General features: G+C 33.1%; 1 protein-coding gene across 7 annotated transcripts in view; it reads left to right on the forward strand.

The window, feature by feature from the left end:
• LOC126880622 (supervillin-like) overlaps positions 1-24,161 on the forward strand; it is a 668,543-nt gene that overhangs the window by 344,116 nt on the left and 300,266 nt on the right. For all 7 annotated transcript variants that reach the window (XR_007696656.1, XM_050644630.1, XM_050644629.1 and 4 more), the window contains exons 5-6: positions 5,043-5,184; positions 16,954-18,733. Coding sequence is in view for 6 of the 7 variants with exons in the window: in XM_050644630.1 (XP_050500587.1) it covers positions 5,043-5,184; positions 16,954-18,733 (1,922 nt within the window). In the remaining variant the exon portion in view is untranslated. The remainder of the gene's footprint in view (positions 1-5,042; positions 5,185-16,953; positions 18,734-24,161) is intronic.

Below are 24,161 nucleotides of genomic sequence, written 5' to 3' on the forward strand. Positions count from 1 at the left end.
ACTTAATGAGAAAGCTGGAAGCTTTTGAGATGTGGCTCTTTAGGAGAATTTTGAAAATACCATGGACCGATCATATTACGAACAAAATGGTGAGAAATCATTAAAAGGAGAAAGACAGCAAGGAGAAAGGGCACATACTTAGAAATGATAAGTACGTTGTTGTAAGTTGTTACAGCAGCTGATTATGAAGGGTAAAATCGAAAGAAAAGGGTCCTGGTAGACGACAAAAATACCCTGGCCGAAAAATATTCGCGCCTGGACTGGGTTAAACATAGATGCTTTTAAGAAAAGCAGAAGATAGAGATTCATTTCATTGAACACTACGAACACTAATACTGTTGATTTCAACAAAATCGCATAAAAGAGATGAAGGACGTAGGCGCAAAATTTCGGACCAATGCTTTTTAAATGCATTCCTTTTTTTTCGAATCCTAAGAAAACTAAAAAATATTTTTGAAAAATTTAAACGCAGAATGAAAGATTACATTATTACAGAGGGCAGAAAATCCCTTAGAATAAACAAACAGTTTCTTTTGAATGAGATATTTGAAATTAAAAAACACATTAAATTTTCTCTTTTTAATTTCACCCCTGTGACTTATTAAAATAAACATAGAAGTTTTCAGGGACTTTCGGCCCTCGGCAATAATGTAATATTTCATTCAGCGTTTAAATTTTTCAAAAATACTTATTAGTTTCCTAAGAATTAGAAAAAATTTAAAAAGCATTGCGCCTATGCTCTTAAAAAAAATTGCTTGCTGGATTTCTCAACGGGCCGGATAAAGTAAGCAAAAGGGCCGGATCCGGCCCGCGGGCCGGCTTTTGCCCACCCCTGCTCTACACACTCGTTCGAAGTGCGATACCGACAAAGAGCGGCGCGATACCGACAAAGATCCCTTTGACTCGGACGCGCCAGACCGACAGAGAATGGAAGTAGAACGAAGTTAGGCAAAGTTACACAAGGTGGCCGTCTACACTCACGTACTTGTTGAAACTCGATCGACTTCGGCGAGAGTGAAGTGCGGGCTTTTGTAACAGGCAATCTTCCATATTTTTTGTTTCAATTTTTTGTTTCAATTCCAGGTTCGGCATTTTTTGTTTCAAACATAAATCATACTGAAAAGTACAGAATCTCAAATTGTTGTTCCATTTTTACCGCCGAGTCCTTTGCTATTGAAAAGGCACTAAAATGGTGTGCAACTCAAACATGCACGAATGTGGCAATAATTTCAGACTCAAAATCAGCATTACAAGCTATTAGCGGTCACCCAATAAACCAATTCCGAAATGCCTTAATTTTGAACATTAAAAAATTAATTATGGATCTTAAACAAAATAATGTAACTGTTTCGTTTATTTGGACGAAAGGACATTGCGGAGTCGAAGGTAATGAAATTGCGGATATAGCCGCAAAAAGTAGTCACAGTTGCCACCATATGGACAAAGTATTTAATTTAAAAGATTTGAATAATGCTCTCCAACCTAATATCAGAAGGAAATGGGAAACTGATTACAAAAGAATTGCAAATAAATCTACAAACCCTTATTTCAGAATTCACCCTACACTTCCAAAATACATTCCTCATTTCACCTTTAATTATAATAGAGCACAAATGTCAGTATTGACTCGTTTAAAATTGAATCATGCTCGCTTTCCATCTCACTTATATAAAATTGGAATACTTAACTCTCCTGTCTGTAGTTGTGACAATGTATCCATTGGTGATCTAAATCATATATTTCTAGAATGTTCTCTGAACTCTCAATCTTCTTCAATTCTGTATCAAGAACTAATTCATCACGAGTGTCCATTGCCACTAAATATTACAGCTCTCCTTTCTTCCCCAGATAAAGCGGTACTAGATTCCATCATTAATTTTATCAGAAATTCAAAAATAGCGGTATAGTTTAGAAATAGACAATATGAAATCATTTAATGTAATTAAGAATTTACATGTTTTGTGGCAAATAGATTTTGTCTGATGCCAGGATCTCTCACACACACACACACACAATCTTCCATATTAGCATCTAGCACCTTGACACAAAAATGATGGTGACGAGTTTACTATCTGAGTAGATCAGTTTACTGATCTCCAAAGGATGCCGGTGAGCCCCCAGTTCCCCCACTGTTTCCTATATCTCGGTGGGTGCAATAATTTTATGGGGGGCGGGGGCCTATAAAGTGATGAATTCGTACACGTCCTATCCAATAAAGGGGGCTACATGATTTTATTTTTTTATTGTCATAACTGTATGTTCCATATTTTGTATACAGTCGCAGTATACAGTGAGCACGGAAAGGTTGGAATAAATTCATTTTCTCGAGAATGGACGATTTTGGAAAAAAATCCCGAAACAGGTCAATTTTTATTTTTAAATTATGACTTTTTGGCATATATATCATACTAGTGACGTAACCCATCTGGGCGTGATGACGTCATCGATGATTTTTTTAAATTAGAATAGTGGTCGTGTGATAGCTCATTTGAAAGGTAATTCAATTCTCTATTCAGTAATATAAATATTAATATAATTATTTATACAGGGTGTCCAAAAAAATTTTTTTTGGATTAAATTTATTGACATAAAAAGAAGAATATATGTAATTTATTTAATTCAAAATACATTTTACTGCTCTCAGAAAACAGAAAAAAATGAATATTTGAAAAATAATCATTGATATTGGCTTAAATTAAATGTTCAAATTGTCACGAGGCTGGTGGGTGGCTGCTTTAATATTGAATTTAAGCAAAAAACAACATTTATTTGCCAAAAAATATTTTTTTCTGTTTTCTGATAGCAGTAAAATGTATTTTGAATTAAATAAATTACACACATTCTTCTTTTTATGTCAATAAATTTAATTCAATAAAAATTTTTTAGCCACCCTGTATAAATAATTATGTTAATGTTTATATTACTGAATAAAGAATTGAATTACCTTTCAAATGAGCTATCATACCACCCCTATTCTCATTTAAAAAAATCATCGATGACGTCTTCACGCCCAGACGGGTGACGCCACTAGTATGATATATATGCCAAAAAGTCGTAATTTAAAAATAAAAATTGACGTGTTTCGGGATTTTTTTCCAAAATCGTCCGCTCTTGAGAAAATGAATTTATTCCAACATTTACGTGCTCACTGTATAATTTGTAAATTATATATATTTATAGATGAAAGACTGATAAGTTGGTACACACTTGAATAAATAAAGGAAATGAAAATATTAATAAATTTATATACAGGATGTAACAAAAATACAGGTAATAAATTTAATCACATATTCTGGGACCAAAAATAGTTCGATTGAACCTAACTTACCTTTTACAGCCCTTCGAAGTTACAAAATGAAAATCGATCTTTTCCAATATATCGAAAACTATTGGAGATTTTTTATTGAAGATGAACATGTGGCATTCTTATGGTAGTAGTATTTTAAGAAAAAATTATAGTGAAATTTAGACACCCCATAAAAATTTTATGGGGGTTTTGTTCCTTTAAACCCTCCCAAACTTTTGTGTACGTTCCAATTTAATTATTATTGTAGTACCATCAGTTAAACACAATGTTTTAAAAAATTTTTTGCCTCTTAGTACTTTTTCGAAAAGTCAGTTTTTATCGAGATATTTTGCATATTTGTCAAATCCACCACATATTTGTGTATGGCTAAGTACGATTATGGAGACATAATGTCTGGCAGACAGGTCTGGATCCCGCATATGAAAAAAAAGTTGATTAATAGCAAGCTGAAAATTTGTTAATAGCTTAAGGGTGTCTAGTCGGATAAACTTTGATATATGGGAACACTGTAACAGGGGCAGTTTTAATTGTGGAACAGGTTAAAAATTTGGAACGGTCAGAACACGAAAATGGCACATTTATTTTGTCCGACAGAACAGACATAAACTCTCCGAACAGAGGGTAAACTCTCATGCAAAAATCAGACTGCTATTTATCACCTGTCATAATTCCTGTCATTTGACATATTATACATGTTCCACTCACTAAAACGCCAATTTGGTGATAAATAGCAGTCTGATTTTTGCATGAGAGTTTAATCTCTGTTCGGAGAGATTAAGTCTGTTCTGTCGGACAAAATATATGTGCCGTTTTCGTGGTCTGACAGTTTCAAATTTTTAACCTGTTCCACAGTTAAAACTTCCCCTGTTCCAGTGTTCCCATATATTAATGTTTGTCCGACTAGACACCCTTAAGCTAATAACAAATTTTCAGCTTGCTATTAATCAACTTTTTTTTTCATACGCCGGATCCAGACCTATTGATAATAATAAGAAAATTTATTTATGATTTACATTTTTAGGTATATTTTGAACCATATTAAAAACGAAGCCACTTCTCGATAAAAGGTGCCTTATCGAAAAAATACAAAGAACCAAAAAAGTTTTAAAAATACTGTGTTTAACTAATGGTATTGCAGTAATAGTTTAATTGGAACGTACACAACAATTTGGGGGGGTTTAATGGAACAAAACCCCCATAAAATCTTTATATAAACATATTAGAAAAGAAGCCGTAACTCGATAAAGACTGCCTGGTCGAAAAAATACTAAGAGCCAAAAAAGTTTTAAAAATATTGAATTTAACTAATGGTATCACAATAATAATTTAATTGGAACGTACACAAAAGTTTGGGGGGGTTTAAGGGAACAAAACCCCCATAAAATTTTTAATGGGTGCACAAATTTCACTATAATTTTTCTTTAAGATATTCCTGCCATAAAAATGCCACATGTCCATTTTCAATAAAAAATCTCTAATAGTTTTCGATATATTTTCGAAAAAATCGATTTTCATTTTGTAACTTCAAAGGGCTGTAACTTTTTTTATGTGCATATTTGTACTAAGGTAAGTTAGGTTCATTCGAACTATTTTTGGTCCCAGAATAGGTGATTTAATTTATTACCTGTATTTTTGTTACACCCTGTATATTTATGTTCTATTAGTAGTAAGCATAAAAACTGAAGTACCAATTTCTTACACAGATGCTTAATAATCTTTTTCTCGTTTGTTCCAGAAAATGTCCGTATGTGATGTAGCCAATAGCGGAAGCGAGCCAAAGCTCACGGGGTCCAAACGGATAGAGAGAGATAAAAGCAACAAGCGGAAGTCGAATCTGAATCGTTCACTTAACTCTGAAGAAGTTCCGGATACCAACAGTAAGTAATACATACATTTTACAGGTGCAAAATTTTAAAATAGTTAAAATTTTTGTGGCTATTTTATTTGCTGCATTTAACTAGAATGAACCACAATTTGAATTGAAAATAAAATTTTATTGCCACAACCAATGAAGATTGTGTATAGATAATGTTTGTATAGAAAAAAAGTAATTTAATAATTTCCTGCCAACTGTAAAAATTTCAGAGAAATCAGGGCAGTTATAAAAAAATTTGAGGGAATATTCAGTAACTGCACTATATTCATGTACACACCCAAACTTATATGGAATCATCTGATATTTCTTACTATTCCGTGCGAATTAAAAAAAAAACAAACACACGAAGTCAAACAATATTTATTTTAAAACAATTTAATAACAAATACATAACAATTAAATAATTAAGTATTTTCTATGGGATATAAGCCACAATTTTACTAAAAAATGAATTTATTAACGTTTCGAAGCCCAAATCGGGTTTCGTTGTCAAAATACAAAATACTATTAAAATAAACAAAAATGTTGTTGCTAAGTAAAAAAATTCTTCTAATAATTTATTTAATCTGACTCATTTATATTGGCAATTCAGACGTATATTATATATTTTAAAGTAGAAGACTTTAAAATGATATCGCCAATATTTATGAGTTGTGTTCCTGGGACGACTTTACTAAAAGATAAAGGAAATGCAACTGTAATAATGGATAAAATACAATATGAGGACAAAATTACAGATCTAATTACAAATGGACCTTATACCAAATTAACGAAGGATCCAACGAAGACACTGGAAAACAAAATCTATAGAACTTTATGCAAATTTAAAAATGATCTAACGTACTATCAAAGAAAATTAATGACACCTCATTACAGTAAGACACCACATTTTTATGGAGTACCGAAAATTCATAAAGCGAATATTCCACTTAGACCCATTTATAGTACCATCAATTCTCCTTGAAGTGAGCTATCAAAAAATTTTTATTAAATATTATAAAACCATTTGCAAATAATAATGACACATTTATAAAAAATACACAACATTTTTTAAACAAATTAACAAATATTGAATTTAATCCAAATAATATTTTAGTAAGTTTTGACATAAACAGTTTATTTACAAATGTGCCATTAGATAAAACTTTAAACATAATTAAAACGAAGTTAGAAAATGATAATACATTGACAACTAGGACAAAACTAAATGTATCAGCTATAATGGAGTTATTGACATTATGTACTAATAATACCTATTTTCAACTAAATAATGAATTCTATAAACAAAATTTTGGTCTAGCAATGGGCTCTCCTTTATCTCCATTATTGGCTAATATATTTATGGAGGATTTCGAAACTAATATCATTTCTAAACAAAATTTAAAACCCACAGTATGGTGGAGATATGTAGATGATGTGTTTTCAATATGGCCTCATAGATCAGAATTGTTGGATACATTCCTAAATATTATAAACGATCAAGAAGAGACAATAAAATTTACAATGGAAAAGGAACACAATAACAATTTGCCTTTCCTCGATGTTTTAGTCTTAAAGAAGGATACTGGATATGAGACTGAAGTGTATAGAAAACCAACACACACCAACAGATATCTCAATTACAAATCAAATCACAACATCAACGTTAAAAAGGGAATCATTAAATCCTTATATTATGATAGAGCCAAAATTACTTGCTCTAACGAAAATTCATTTTTAGAAGAAAAACAATTGTTAACATCTTAATATTTTATGTTAACAATTGTTAACACCCCAACTCGCATACATATTTAAAAAAATACATATATATGGACATGGAAGAATATATTTAGAAATTGAATTAATGAAGTCATGCTATTACATAATAATAATATAGTAGCATGACATCATTAATTCAATTTCTAAATATATTCTCCTAATATATATTTATTTTTCTTAATATGTATGCGAGTTGGGGTGTTATGAATAGGATCGTATCCAACTTGGTGTCTATGCATTTTGACGTTGCAACCCTGACAGAAATTGTGGGGACATCTGGCGACTGTCTCAATTTGAATCAAACATATTTACCTATTGGACTGACCAAGTAGTTGTTTTAAAGTCAATACCATACAAAATTTCAATGTAAAACGAATAATGTTTAAAATGTTTTTATTTATTTTATTTTGTATTTTGTGGTAGTCAGTGTTATCACCTCTAGTCCTTAGGCAAGCTTCAGTTTGCGTAGGCAAGCTCCTAATCAAATTATCAACATTTTGTTGTGGTAGGTTGCTCCATCCTTTAAGAGCAGTTTGTGCTAGCTGTGCGGTGTGGATTATCCCGGCGAGCTCTAATTTTTCTTTTAAGCATATTCCACACATATTCTATAGGATTAAGCTCGGGTGAGTAAGCAGACCACTCCAAACAAGGGATACCTTCTGCTTCAATGATGTCTGTAGTCACTCTAATGGTACCTAGAGGTCTATAATCATGCAATAAAATTAAATTTTCTCATGTTGCACCTCTCCAGAGCCTGACTACAGGTTATCAACATACCTGTGAGCAGTTAAAGTTGACTGGATGAAAATTAAAGGAGTTTTTTTACGGATCACAATTCCTCTCCAGAACATTACACTTCCCCTTGTATATTTGTAAACAGATCTGACAGTTTTCGTTCTTGCCCTTCTTCCTCGACCTCTAAGTACACGATTTCATGGGTCATCTGATTTTACACAAATCCTGACTTTTTTTGAAAATAGTACATTTTGTCAATTCCCAATGTTCCAGTTTTGGTGGTGAAGACACCAATTTATGCGATCAATCTTATGCTGCCTGGATAACTCGGGAACCCATAACTGCCTCCTGCTGTATACTTCTTAGTATGAACTCTTCTTCTTATCGTTTCAACTGAAACAGTTACACCTATAGCTTCCAAAAGCTGCCTTTGGAGCTGCAGGTGAGAAATGGTTTGGTGTCTTCCAGCTGATTGGACAATTAAATGATCTTCGAGAGCCGTTATTACTTTTGGCGACTTTCCCTTGCTTTATTTTTGAGATTTCCTAGTTTCTGTTACCTAGCATAGGTTTTGGACAGAACGCCCTGTATTACGCCTAGCTCTACAGCTATGTCCCTCTGAGAACATTACTTTCTCCACAAGATCAATTTTCTTTCCTCGTTGTAAGTTCTATAACCCCACATCAGGCATATTTTGGTTTTTGGACGCAAAAGTTAGTTTATTTATTTTCGTTCAATTTGCAATTCAAGCAAAAACCTATACCGTACAGAGCTGTACTATCCGATTGTCTTATACAGGGTGTCCTGAAAAGATTGGTCATAAATTATACCACAGATTCTGGGGACAAAAATAGATTGATTGAACCTCACTTACCTATATACAATAGTGCACACAAAAAAAGTTATAGCCCTTTGAAGTTACAAAATGAAAATCGATTTTTTTTATATATCGAAAACTCTTTAGATTTTTTATTGAAAATGGATATGTAGCATTCTTATGGCACCAACATCTTAAAAAAAATTAAAGTGAAATTTGTGCACCCCATAAAAATTTTATGGGGGGTTTTGTTCCCTTCAACCCCCCCCCCCCCAACTTCTGTGTACGTTCCAATTAAATTATTATTGTGGCACCATTAGTTAAACACAATGTTTTTAAAACTTTTTTGTCTCTTAGCACTTCTTCGATAAGCCATATCAAAAAAAGACTAAGAGGCAAAAAAGTTTTAAAAACACTGTGTTTAACTAATGGTACCACAATAATAGTTTAATTGGAACGTACACAAACATTTGGGGGGTTTAAAGGAACAAAATCCCCATAAAATTTTTATGTAAATATGTTAAAAAAGAAGCCGCATCTCGATAAAAACTGGCTTATTGAAAAAATACTAAGAGGCAAAAAAGGTTTAAAAACGTTGTGTTTAACTAATGGTACCACAATAATGAATTAATTGGAACGTACACAAAAGTTTGGGGGGATTTAAGGGAACAAAACCCCCATAAAATTTTTATATGGTGGACAAATTTTACTATAATGTTCCTGCTATAAGAATGGGACATGTCCTTTTTGAATAAAAAATCTCTAATAGTTTTCGATATATTGAAAAAAATCGATTTTCATTTTGTAACTTCAAAGGACTGTAACTTCTTTTATTTGTACTAAGGTAAGTTAGGTTCAATCGAACTATTTTTGACCCCAGAATGTGTGGTATAATTTATGACCAATCTTTTCGGGACACCCTGTATATTTGTTTATTTTCAATAAAAAGCTTTATTCTTCTCAACAATAACAAGTATTTTCAAAAGAAATAAATATTACTTTGAAATACATGGTGATTCCTTATAAGTTTGGGTGTGTGTATATCGAAAGATTTGTCACGCCTAATAAAATTTACCGATTCAGCCAACAAACTACGAAAATTTGTACAATTACTTGTACGTTTACCCTTTCTGTCTGCTGCCATGACGACAGACTACGGACTTCTTTAAAATCCCAGGTCCCTATCCCCAATCCTGTCCCGCCGTCAAAATATATATATCTAACTCCGATAAGAACACAAAAACAGTCCAGTAGCGGGACGAAATGGGCCATTATAATCACTACCCTATTAAAATAGGTACGTTGATCTCGACGTTGATGTCTCTCCAGACTAACTAAATGGATAAAATCTGGAAAACACCGACAAGAAATCTTTTTATAAAAAGAAAATTGGCAATTGCTATCAGTGGCATATTCAGTATAAATTTTTTATACGTTTATCCTCAAAAATACGATAGTCGAAGCAATGAAGCACTGAACCTCCGATAAAAAAGGACAAGACGGATCTTAATAATTATTTTTGCATTCGATTCGTGAATGCGCCAGGAAACTTTGTGACCCGGAGCCATGAAAACTGCATACATAAAATGCATTCTTAAAGTGCATGTCAAACAGACAATAAAATAAAATCAGAACTTGTCAATTATCGGCGGAAATGAGTTCAATTTTGTTACTCGGGGGTTTTTGGGGTCGCTGAAAACGAATATGACGTCAAAAGAGATCTCCGGAGTACCTGGTGCCCAGGGTACCTACTGTGTACCTCGTCTTGTGGATTTTTCGGCAAATTCATTAAAAATTAGTCAAAAATCGTTACTAGTATATATAGGATGTTAATATGTAATTAAAGAACCGTGAAATCCTAAAAACACAGCATACTTTAAAATATGTTTTTAAAGTAACTGACTATGTCCAGCAATTTCTATATACCTATAATAGGGAACTTGCACATTTCTTTTTATTGCATAATAATGTTCAGTTTTGTTTAAAAATGAGATTTCCAAAATTTCACGCTTCAAAAACTCGTAATAACTTAGAAATACATATTTAAAGTCTTCTGCGGTATAAAATAGTTCAAACGACCCGTAACGTCACATAGTTTTACATTAATTATTATTATAGTTATATTTCGCTGTGTCTAAGTACACGCTAACGTGTACGCAAATAAAAAAGTTAGGTAATACACGCGAATTAGACTTCATCAAGCACGTGACGTCATTATTTAGCGTGCGCAGTGACTGTATATTTTGATCGAAGCTATTTTGATATGTTTAGTGTTTGTTTGATAGAAAAATATTTGTTAAGGGAAGGGAAGCAGAACTATTCGGATGTTTCAAACTTAATTGTAATAAATCAATGTATAAATAAAAGTATATATTTAGGTTAGCAAAATAAATATATATGTATTTAGTTGACATGACACGTACCTACAAAATATTGTTAAAACAATTTTTTATAAGTTAATTAGGATAATCAACTATTCTAAATGGGAAATAAGCCACAATTTGTCATTGTCAAAATACAAAAAATAAGTCAGATTAAATAAATTATTAGAAAATTTTTTTTACTAAGCAACAACATTTTTGTTTAATTTAATAATATTTTGTATTTTGACAACGACGTCAGATTTAGACATCGAAACGTTAATAAAATCATTTTTTTAGTTAAATTGTGGCTTAGTTCCCATTTAGAATAGTTGATTACAAAAATGCCACAAGGAAATAGCTTCAGAACAAGTTAATTATTATTGTGAAAGCTTTAGATCTTCCTTTTATTTTAATTTTGGACGGTAATACTATTTCACTTATAACTAAAAAAATATATATTAATTTATAGTCTCTTAACTTTCTCATACTGTTTTAAAATGTTGTTAAACTCATTAAAACAAATAAATAATTGTCCGCACCGCATAGTTAATTTAAAAACAAACACTAAACAAATAAAAAATAAGAAATCTCTTTACTAATCAATATTAAAATTAAAGTGTAAACACAACGCGATTAAACAAATTCCAACACTCTGACACTCTAATTTTTTAATTTCCGTACACGTTAGCGTGTACCTAGACACAGCGTTATATTTAGGTATATTCTTCTTCTCCTTCTTTAGTTTATTGGCCTCCACCTACTTGGGTATTTGGCCAGCTCGTCGTCGGAGAATAAAGGAAAAATATTTATATTCTAATAACATTTATCGTATGTCGTTGTAATAATATATACCAGTTTGTTGAGATTGGAGTTTGATGCAGTTTTTGAAGGACAGGAAAGAAGGTTTACTATTGAAAATAAAACCATTTTGTAAAAGTACAAATTTTCTATGAATAGTTCAAACGATCAAAAACACTTTTAACGTCACATAACTGTATTTTTAACTGACGTTTATAATGTCTAATTTAAAATTATATATACCATTGGTGTAGAATGTAAACAAACAACGGTGTGACGTCACGACGCGTTTTGGGGTGGCTGGTATAAGTTGAATTTTTAGTCGTCTTTAGGGGCCAAACTAAAGACAAACAAAACTTTTTTATCTTTGATACAGGTTCTAAATTATGTTCTGTTGTGATTTATAACATTTTTTTCGAATTTAAAATTTTATGCAAGTTCCCTATTGCTTACGTAGTGCCTGAAATTTATTATTTAGCAATAATTGACGAGATATTAATTGAGAAAATTTTATAATTGCTGTTGGCTAGTGTGATTTCAATTCATTCATGTCAAATGTTCACATGCCACGTCCTAAAATTAGTCAGATGCTGACAGTCGGTACTTTTTTGAAAAAAAAAACGCGTAGGATAACCGCTGTAAACAGAATATATTTATGTAATAGACTGTTTTGAAAAGTAGCCTTGCGTTAGGAATGTCACAACAATACTCGTATGATTAAAAACAAATTTAAAAACTAATAAGGAATATCAGTTAAATATAAAGTAGAACCGATAATGCATGTAGCAAATTGCTTGGATAGATAAGCGGAGTGGCAAAAAGAATAACATTATAATAATGTAATTTTCTCTGTAATTAAGAATTACAGAATATTACTGGAGGTGGAGGCACATTGAAAAACAGACAGTCATGTCTACACAGAAAGAAGAAAAAGAAGAATATTTTGAAAATATGTTCCATGATTTATCAGAATTATCCGACGTTGGCGACCACAATGAAAAAAGGTTCACAATGTTATATTTTTCGTATTTCGGTCCACTCTTAAAGGTGTTTTAAGGGGTTACATAGGTCTTGCGGGTTAAAAAAAGTGACTTTTTAAAAAAATTATATCTCGAAAACTAATTTTTTTTTATTTATAATTGGAACATGTAAAAGTATTTATAGTACTTAAGGTACTCTCAAAAAAATTTTCAGCCAAAAATATTAATTTTTGTAGAATTGACTGCAATTTTCGACAACAGCCCTTTTTTTGCGGTGGGCAGCATAACTAAGTCCAGTCTCATCTGAAATCAAAAAATCAAAAAGTTTCTTGTAGTTTATACCTCTGGCTAGTGAATGAAGTAAGGAATTTTTATTAGGTGAAGTTGTTTTTGTTTTATAAAGAAAAACTACTTTAAAAATGGTCATTTTTGAAAAAATGAGAAAAATTGGGGTCGAAAATGTGTTTAAACTTATGTAAAATCTTCAAATTTCATTTTTTTAAATTCCTTCGTTCATTCACTAGCCGGAGGTATAAACTACAAGAAACTTTTTGATTTTTTGATTTCAGATGAAACTGGACTCAGTTATGCTGCCCACCGCAAAAAAAGGGCTGTTGTCGAAAAATTGCAGTCAACTCTACAAAAATGAATATTTTTGGCTGAAACTTTTTTTGAGAGTACCTTAAGTACTATACTTTTACATGTTCTAATTATAAATAAAAATAATTTTTAGTTTTCGAGATATAATTTTTTTAAAAAGTCACTTTTTTACCCGCAAGACCTATGTAACCCCTTAAACCAAGAAGCTAGTTTTTCTCTTCTCTACGAGAACTCAAAGAGTCGACAAGCATCTTACTCCCTCCGTAAATTGGCATAGGCAGAGGCTATAAAGAAAGACTTTCCAAAGATAAATTACGCTAACCAGCTTATGTCAACTTCTACAAACAGGTCTACCAAGGCAACCAACACAAGATCAAGTAATTGGAAGAACTTGTTAAACAACTGTCAAAGAACTCATGTATGTAAGTGGATGAATTGATAAAAACTAGCTGCTGTTCATAACATGGACTTCTTGTATTCTCAGTGTGCAAAACAAACACTACCTTCGTTCAGAAATAGAAGGAAATTCACAATTCAGTATCCAAACATGATTGGGGCAACATTATCATTCTTACAAGAAGTTAATGTCTTGAAGTTCTCCTAAATAGGAAACATACGTGGACTGAGTGAATAATGAATTCTTCTCCAGAGTTTGGCTTCTCCATGTTTTAATAATTAAAAGGCTGATTTAAATAGAAGATGTTCCTTAGCATAGGCAGAATTTGGTCGATTACAAAGAGTATTTAAATCAAACTTACCAAATGCTTTAAAAGCAAAAACGTTCGATCAGTACGTGTTGCCGGTTCCGACAACTGGAACTGAAACTTGTGCTTTTAACAACAGTCCTTGAACTTTTTAGTCCACAAACTTCAAGTAACTCAGAGAGCTATGGAACGGAGAATGCTCAACATTAAGCTTAGTGATCGCAAGTCCAATGAAGAGATAAGAAGCCAATCAAAAGTGATGTGATCCAGAAGATTGCCATGTTAAAATGGAATTATCACAAGGAAAAAATTCCTGTACTGGCTGTATACCATAAATCACAAAAAATAAAAACCTTTTCTTGTAAAAGGTATATTTAAAATCCCTAAAAAGGGCTGTATCACAACAAAACGTTTTCGGAATCAATATTCCATCATCAATGTTATCGCCTAAAATAAGTATAACTATAAGTAAAACAAACGTGAGGTTAAATTTTGACAAAGGTAAAAAAGTGAATTGATAGTTACACTTACAGGTTTACATGCTTTGAACCACCAAAATGTACGGGTAAAAACCCTTAAATTGATATTAAACAGTTTAACAGATTAACCCCTAGAACCTTACATGGCAGAGTTTAGGTGACAACTGACCGGAATGGCCCTCTGAAGTATGTCAGCACTAGACTGACACCGTACCTTGACAGAATGTAATAATATGTGTAGTTACTTCAGCCAAAATAATTTAAATTCTATGTGAATATTTAAAATAATAACAGTAGTGAAAAAATTTGTTGGGATTAAAATTAATTTACCCTGAACAAGTAGACTCTACAACTTTTATCCATCTTACTTGTTCAGGGTAGATTAATTTTAATCCCAACAAATTTTTTCACTACTGTTATTATTTTAAATATTAACATAAAATTTAAATTCTTTTGGCTGAAGTAACTACACACATTATTACATTCTGTCAAGGTACGGTGTCAGTCTAGTGCTGACATACTTCAGAGGGCCATTCCGATCAGTTGTCACCTAAACTCTGCCATGTAAGGTTCTACCTACAACTTCCCAACCAATATGGTTGATGTCATGTGATGACAGGGGTTAATCTGGAAATATTTTTAACATCCTTTAAAATCAGATAATATAATGCAACCCCACCTGTTTAATATAAATTTAAGGGTTTTTACCCGTACATTTTGGTGGTTTAAAGCATGTAAACCTGTAAGTATAACTATCTATTCACTTTTTTACCTTTGTCAAAATTTAACCTCAGGTTTGTTTTACTTATAGAGTTATAATTATTTTAGGTGATAACACTGATGATGGAATATTGATTCCGAAAACGTTTTGTTGTGATACAGCCCTTTTTAGGGATTTTAAATATACCTTTTACAAGATAAGGTTTTCATTTTTTATGTTAAAATGGAACTGAGCAGGACACATAGAAAACATGGAAGACAAACGTTGGACAAAGCGAATTCTCGAGTGGCGACAAGGGCAAGCAAAAGAAGGAGAGGCAGACCTCAAACAAGATGGACTGATGACATCAAACGAATGGCTAGCCACGAATGGATTCAAAAAACAGCAAACAGATATGAATGGACACATCTAAGGGAGGCTCACATCCGACAATGGATGGAATAGCTGTTGATGATGTTTTAATAATTGCCGAAATTTCTTCCGCTCCTGGCGGTTTATTGTTTTTTAGTTTCTTTATTAATTATAACTCGGATTTTCATTGTGCTGTTCCGTCGTATAATATTATATTGTCTCGTTTTGTTCATTTTCGTTGTCTGCATTTAGTTTTTTTTATATATTCTTTCATTATCCTCAAAATTTTTTGCTTTTCTGATATTAGTTCCGTTCTTATCTTCCCATATCGTCAATTTTGGTCTAAATGACTGTGCGCCTTCTTTTGTAATTTTACAGAATTTTTTGCTTTTGTGTCTATTATTATGTCATGTTTTCGTGTCATAAATGGTCTAAGTATCTAAAATTTATTAGCATTGTACTCATATCGCACCTTGAAAACCATAGGGCAGTAACTGCAAAAATCATAATATTGAGTTATGAGCATTTTAAGTTTTTGTAAAGTTAATTTTATTTACTGTAATTCCAAAAATTAAGCTGCAAACCTGGTATTTGGCACAATTGTCTTTAATTTTACATATTTTTATATGAATTAAAAAGTACGTAAAATTTCCCCCAGGAAATAGGTATTTTAGCACATACGGCCATATGGTTTTAAAAAATATATCAATTTTCGCACATGATACAGTAAAAATTCATATAAAATAACAGTTTTTTATTGATTGTACTTATTTATTACAAATTTTTAGTGTTAACACTTAATCAAAGTCTTGCATATTATAATCTGTCGCTATATATTGTCTGTCGGTTATAATTCGCTTTTCTTTTGGGATAAACCCATCTGCAGTACGACGTTGTATATCAATTTGTTATAGCCTTGTCGCTTATTTCCAGTGTTGCAATCAAATCTCTATGCAGCACTCTATGTTTTGTTGCATTCAAAGGATGTTTCCTTAGTAGATCTTGCTTTCATTTTACGAGCGTGGGTCACATTTTGCACATATTGCCATATAGATCTGGGGTTTTGTTCCAATTTTAGAACCGTAGAGCATCAACTACTGCAGATAATGCCTGATGGTATAAAAAGAAGAATCGATTTTTGACAAAAGCCATAGAGATGTATCTTTCTGGTGCCGAACTTAAAATTTTTTTCAAACGCTGCTATATAGCATTAAAAAATAGATTTTTTTTCCTATTAGACTGCATTCAAAGGTCATTTCATGAAAAAATTGCAGATATTGCCATATGGTTTTCAAGGTGCGATATTAGAACTGGACAATTTAGAAATTTACCCTAAAAACTCAAAAGAAACTTATTTTGTGATGAAAAAATTATTTTTTTCTCATTTTAATATCAATAGGACCAGATATAATCAATCTTTTGATATTGAATTTCTGTTTTGTTAATATTTATTTCTTGTTTCAGGTGATATAAAAGATCGACGCCGCAGGAGACGCTTTTTCCCTACAGAAGTCTTAGAATCGTCGTTGGCCACTTCCGGAGATGACCGAGAAAGAAGCGACTTAAACGCCACTGCCTCTCAATCCCAAACTTCTACCGTCTCGTCACCAATCACTGCCTCTTTTTCATCCTCTTCTACTTCGAAAATAACTACGCCTAAGAAATCCGAACTGAGCGTCCACATGGAAAACGCTCGACGAGGTGTAACTCCAGCTTTTTCAGAAATGGGAAAGTACAAGCCGTACGCCAATACCAAACGTGTCGTTACCTCTAGCCCTAAGTCTTCTACAACCAGGTTTAACGCCGACAGCACACAGTCCAGTAATTCCTTACCTAGAAAATCGAGTAGTCCTAGTAATACTAGAGTTATTGTTTCGGACGATGAAAGAACTAAAGCCATCGCTAGTCGAATGGAAGGGCTTTCAGCTTTAACCAAACAAACTTTAGCGCGAGTCGAAAGATTAACAAGTAAGACCAGAGAATCTCCGAGGAAAGATCTACCAAGGGCACACGAGAGCAGCAGTAGCCCGATCAAACAAATAGATCAAAAAATGAAGAAAAAGACTCCTGAGAGGTCTCTGCTATCATCGATGCTTAAAAAGAAATCTGTAGACGAAACCCCATCAATTGTCATAGAATCTAGTGTTCCAGCTAGTCCTGCTTCTGGACCCGTTTCTATATTAAAGAGAAAAGTGTCTCAGGATGAACATAAACAGGACGGAAGCCGTCATTCCTCGACCCATACGCCTCCAGTAACTTTCTCTCCAAACGTTTTAGAACCTACAACGAGCAAACGGAAACAAGGTATCTTGAAAAAACGTAGAAGCCTCGATGAGTCGACTGTAATGAGGCATAGAAGTTGTAGTCCAGATGTAGCTAACAAAGCAGACTCCAGATCTATTTTAAAGAATCAGAGGCGATCGTCTTTGGAAGAATTGCGAAGAACTAGATCACCAGAGACGCCCCTCCAGGGCATTTTAAAGCGGAGAACTTCTAGACACGATGAAGACGACCACTCTTTGAACTCTCCACAAAGTATTCTAAAACGAAAATCTGGTGCCAGTAGCGCTGGCTCTACCAGCAGTACGCCTCACGTTTCCATTACCACGGCTGTGATTCTAGCTGCTGCAGGAGGGGCTGAAATGGTGCTTGAACCTGAAGCTGACGCCGTCAAACCGATTCTTAAAAAGAAGAGCTTTTCCGAGGAATATTCGCATTATTCCGATACTCCTGTAGATGTACCGAAACCTATATTAAAGAAGAAATCCAGCACTGATACTGACGATTCCGAGGAAAAGCCCAAGCCGATCTTAAAATTGCCTAGGACTTCCATCGAACGAGATATCTTGGAATCCAATCAGGACTTTAGACCGTTCAAACACACTTCTTCCAGCGAGACTGAATGCGAAGTCAGACCGATTCTTAAGCAGAACAGTAGGGAGGAACCGGTCAGACAAAGACTGTCGTTTTGTAGTGAACACACCAACATTAGAGATGAACCAAGACCCAGAACTTCCAGAAGGTCGCATACGATTTGTACTGATTTTAACGTAGGGGATTTTAATTTAGACACAAGAGAAAGGGATGAAATGCTCAATAAACCGAGACCTTTTTCGGTGCGCGATTTGGTGAAATCGTTTGAAACCGATTGCTCAACCGGGGCTATACCCAAAAGAAGTAGTTTGAAGAGGAATAGCGATAGATACAAAACGCAACCTATTACGTCAAATGAGTTAGAGGCCAGGTAAGATTAAGTTTTATTTTACAGTAAGATTTTAGTTTAATAGGGATAGTAGAAGAATCCAACTCTTACTAATATCCTACTACTGACTCTACCCCACTTCTTACCCATGTACAGACAATTTTGCCGAGACATTTTGTAAACTGCAAACAAAAAAAAAGCTCTATTGATTGTCACCTGCCGCTGGAAACAGTTCTCTTCACTGCTTTCTCAGTTTGAAAGCAAAATTCTCGACTCTGTTGACCTGCAAAGGCAACAGAAGTGCATATAACTCTCTTGTGTTACCCGTAGTAGCACGGGTTCATTAGCAATGAACTATGCATGTTCACTTCTTCTTTTTCTTTAAACTAATATACGATTGAGAGAGCTGGCAGTTGGCAATTTTTATTGCAGAATATGTGTAAGCTCTACCATAAATTATTTTTAAAAACTAGGAATATTTTAAGGGAATTAGGGTGGCGAATCAAACCTAGACCCTAACTGAATTGGCTCTAGGTTTGATATCCATATGATAGAAAATATGCACTGGTTGAACACTTTGCTCCTCAAATATTGAGGTTATAGCGATACGCTTTAATTACTATTTTTGCTAATTTTATTTTCTTAATTTTTAATAATTTTTCTCAAAACGAAACAACATTAGTCATTTAAAACTCACATGTAATATACAAAACCATTTGCCAACAAGGGCCGTTGAGTTTGAGATACCAAAATGTATCCCTAAACAGATTGTATAAAATTAATGTTTTTTTCAAGGAAATACTAATGGATTACGATGTCAGATCGCCACACTCTTTATGTCAACTTCTTAAATTACAAAAAGGTTCTCATCTTTTAAAAGACAGATGCAGTAATTTATGGCCCTTTCTGGCCATTATCGCAAAACCGCAAACCAGTTGACATAATAGTTGGTGGTCCGGCAAAGCCAGTCTCTACACAGCATGCGAACGATGCAGACACACCCTCGCTCGCGGTAACAAACAACCCTCTTTCGAAATATAAGCAAAACACCGCTTGTTTGCCGAAAATAAATAAATATATTACTGTTGGGTGTTACACTTATTTTTTATTAATTCCGTCAACCACACCACCGGAATAAGGTATTTTGCGGTTCTTAAGTATCCAAATGAGTTTTCCAAATCCTGCCCATGCGAGTCTTACTCTTCTAGTAATTTCTGTACTTTGGTTCTCTTTTTCGAGTTTAACAATTTGGCCTAGACAGATGTTGGACCTTTTCTATGCTGTATTCTATGTTCCAAAACATCGCTTACAAAATAGTTGATGAGAACTACAGAAATGAAAGTATTAAGAACCATAAGAGGTTCTCTCTCAGAGATAAAATAAGGAATGTGGATACTCTGAGCGAAATAAGGGTCCAGGATGAGAAAGATAATGGCGACAGAGTGAACCCAGGCACGCGAAATGGGAAAAGCACATAAACCCAATACAAAAAGACCATTAGGAAGACCCCGAATAGGTGGTAAAACAGCTGAACATCAGCGTCACAAAATCTGGGATGATAGAATAAACAGAACCTATGAGGAGGATGAAGTTGGGCGTTGTAGGCTCCAGATGCCGTAGGTAGGCCTTAGATGTTGATGTAGACTATTTGAACGTCTTCAAGAAGCCGTTGTGGTCTTGAAGAAAACTGCAGTCTTTAATTTAGTTTCACGTGGTGCTTGTGGTGATTATCCATCGTTGACGATGTAGATAAATTTATAGTTTCCTATCGCTAAATTTCCCACCTCTACTAATTTCATCTCTTTTTATCGCACAACTTTATGTTTTCCATCTTTTGCGTTATTTTGCCGGTTATTAGCGCGCTCATCACTGTATAGTACACCGAGGTATTACATAAAATATACGTTTCAATGAATTGGAATTTTTATTGTACAGTTTATAGATGTCAATCAAATCAATAAACAAACAAAAGCGCGAAAGATAAAAAGATAATGTGCTATAAAAAGACTATAGATTTTGATTAATTTAACAGTTTTGATCTAGATATCTATCAGAAGAGCATCACAAAAATAAATAGGAGTTCAATCGGTAAACGACAATCGGTCGTTTGTTAATCGTTTGTTACTGGGTTAATTTTAGTCGTTCGGTGGTTTGATCTCTAACAATGAAATGCAGTGCGGTTTGCGGATTGGTTTTAGGTGGTCAAAAAATAAATAATTGAACTGTGATAATATGTGATGATTGGATAACGACATTAGCAATAGTGATTTTGATGGATGCTGCTGCTTTGAGACACTATTTATAAGAGGTAAAAAATGTTGTTTATTTTTTAGAAGGTTTGAGTCCACATTTATTAGTTATTATATAGGTATAATCAAACACCGAGATTAACATTTTGAAAACCAAAGGGCACAAGAAATAGAGGACGACCACGAAGAAGATGAATTGATGATGTGGAAGGAGACCTAAAGATTCTAATGATCAGAAGATGGAGGGAAGTTGGCAGGAATCGACAGGAGTGGCGATTTCTTTGCGAGCAGGCCAAGATCCACAACGGATTGTTGAGCCACTTATGATGATGATGATTATGATGATGACTTTCTAGCATATTAATGACGTAAGGTTTAACAGGAAATGGTAATGGCTCAAGATGAAGAGGATCTATCCTGTATGCTCCGAAAATTAGAAGAGGAATACACAAAAAATGGACTGGAAATAAACCTAGAAAAGACCGAATACTTAACAACAGAACAAGAGCCAGTGAGAAACTTGGAAATGGACTATGATAGGGAAATTAACGGCACTGAAAAATTCAAATACTTAGTATTCATACTCCGAACCACCAAGAATGGAACCACCGAGCAAGAGATAACCAGCAGATTAGCACAGACAAGAACATTTATTAAACAAGTCAAAGTTTTCAACCTAATAGAAATAATAAAAATATTGAAAAATATTAAAAATATTCCTAAAAGATATTTAATTGAAAACTTATTGGACCATTTTCCTGGTAACACCTCCATGGCTTCCAAAAATTGCAAGCCAGATGGATGCTGAAGCGAAGAAGACACGAGGGAATTCAAAAACTTACAATTCACGACCCCGTCTGTTCAGCTGGTAAACCATTAAACCACTGAACTGTTCCGCGCTGCAGTAAACAAAGTCAAGATCAAGATAGCCATGATGATCGCCAACATCCGGAACGGATAGGCACTTTAAGAAGATTAATTATCCATTTTATCTTTAATGCTGTATATTTCTGTTTTTCTTGTTCTTAACGTCTTCAGGGCTCTGTATAAAAGCTTTGCTATTTTCTTCCATTTTATCTCTGAATTTTTTCTAATTATCTCTCTTTGTTGCTGCTATTTATATTTTTACCTTTTTTTCTTTTATTTTGAAAGTTATTTAGTCCAGGAACCGAAGCTTTTCACCTCGCAATTTTTACAGAATGAATCGATTTGCTTGAAAATTTGAGAATAAGTAGTGGATACTCCAAGGATCAAAATCTATATGATGCCGAAAGGCGCTTTTACCATGGGGATGGTTGCTCGGGGGTGGAAATTTTTTATTATATTTTGACTGCAAAAGTTGATAAAAACATTCATTCTAAACAAAAAATGTTCTATACATTTTTTTGATAAAATTAATAGTTTTCGATTTATTCGCTATCGAAAGTGTTAGTTTTATATCTACAAAATTAATGTTTTTCGATGGTATACTCATCTACGATTCACTCAATTTTTGCCGTAGCAAAAATGTTTTCAAAACAAGTTCTTGGGAATTAAATAACCTACAATTTCATATTTAAACATTTTTTCGTATCTCTGATGGTAATCTTTTTATTCTGAAGGGAATGGAATTTTTTACCAAATTACAAAAATTCGTTATTCGGTTTAAACTCCAGATTTTTAAAGCTAATCATTCTAAGCCAGTCAAACTTCTAGAATCTATTAATAATACATAGATAAAGAACGAGTAAGGCCAATAACTAAAAATACCGCTAACTTGCATTATTGTACTTCCAATTGAAGTTCTCTTTTTTTTTTCTAAAAAATATATTGATTTTTCAACCGTAACTTTTTTATTTTTTATCTGAGAAAGTTTGGTAAAAAAGAATTTTGTAGGTTTTTACAAGATCTATAAGCCTATTAATATTAAATCTTTTTAAAATCCTGAGTAGCAAAAAGAGATGACTTTGAAAGGGTTGGTAAAGGTGGTTTTTGCATGTTATTACAAGTTTTAATTGTCAATAGCTCACTCAATTTTTGCCGTAGAAAAATATTTTGCAAACTAGTTTCTTGGGAATTAAATAAGCTACAGTTTCATATTTAAACATTTTTTCGTATCTCTGATGCTAATCTTTCGATTCTGAAGAAAAAGCCATTTTTTTCCAAACTACAAAAATTCGTTATTCGCTTTTAGCTCCATTTTTAAAAAAAATCATTATTCTAAGCCGGTCAAACTTCTAGAACCTATTAATAATACGTAAATAAAGAAGACCAAATACGTTCAATGACTATCTTTAATTAGGGTGGTGATTAGGAGGTGGCTTCTGATCACTTTTTCGCTAAAAAAAATAGGGACTGGCATTATTTTCATATAAGTCACTTAACTTTTTAGCTAGGGACTATTTTTTTATTTCTGGAGATAGATATTTTTAAATACTTTAAATTAGTTTGAACAAGTTATCCTCGAAAAATGCTTAGTTTTCCCGTCTTTTGACTTTGAAACTACAATATTTAGCATTTGACGAAGAAGAAAATATAATAAAGTATAGCTCGATTACTATTGGTCTTAAAAAAAATAAAAAAAAAACGGTTTTGTTAATTTTTTTAAAAGGTACATTTTTGTTAAGTAAAGTTGTTTTGATAAAACGAAACTTTTTGAGTTATTACCAGAAAACTTATTAAAAACATTGATTTTTTCGATATAAAACTAACACTTTCGATAGCGAATAAATTGAAAACTATTAATTTTATCAAAAAAATGTATAGGACGTTTTTTGCTTAGAATGAATGTTTTTACTAACTTTTGCGGTCAAAATAAAATAAACAATTTCCACTCTCGGCATGGGGTGGCAACCACCTCCATGGTAAAAGAGCCTTTGAGCCTCATATAGATTTTGATCCTTGGACTACCCGCTGCTTATTCTCAAATTTTCAAGCAAATCGATCCATTCTGTAAAAATTGCTAGGTTTTGTCTTATTTTAAGCTTCATTACTTGGACTAATTGTAATTCTCGTTTGTTTTATATTTCAGATATTGTTTCTATGCTTTTTTCTTCTCTTTTACTTGTCTTTTCATTTCTTCGGACCATCACGCTGTCTGTTTCTTTGCTGAGTCTTTTTCTTTTTTACTTGTTCCATATACATACTTCCTTAGCTGCCTTCATTAGTAGATCTTTATAGTTGTTCCATAGGTTTATGGAACCACCACTTATAATAACCAATATGATTGGTTATTACAATTT

The sequence above is a fragment of the Diabrotica virgifera genome, chromosome 2 (genome assembly GCF_917563875.1).
Source record: "Diabrotica virgifera virgifera chromosome 2, PGI_DIABVI_V3a".
NCBI lineage: Eukaryota > Metazoa > Arthropoda > Insecta > Coleoptera > Chrysomelidae > Diabrotica > Diabrotica virgifera.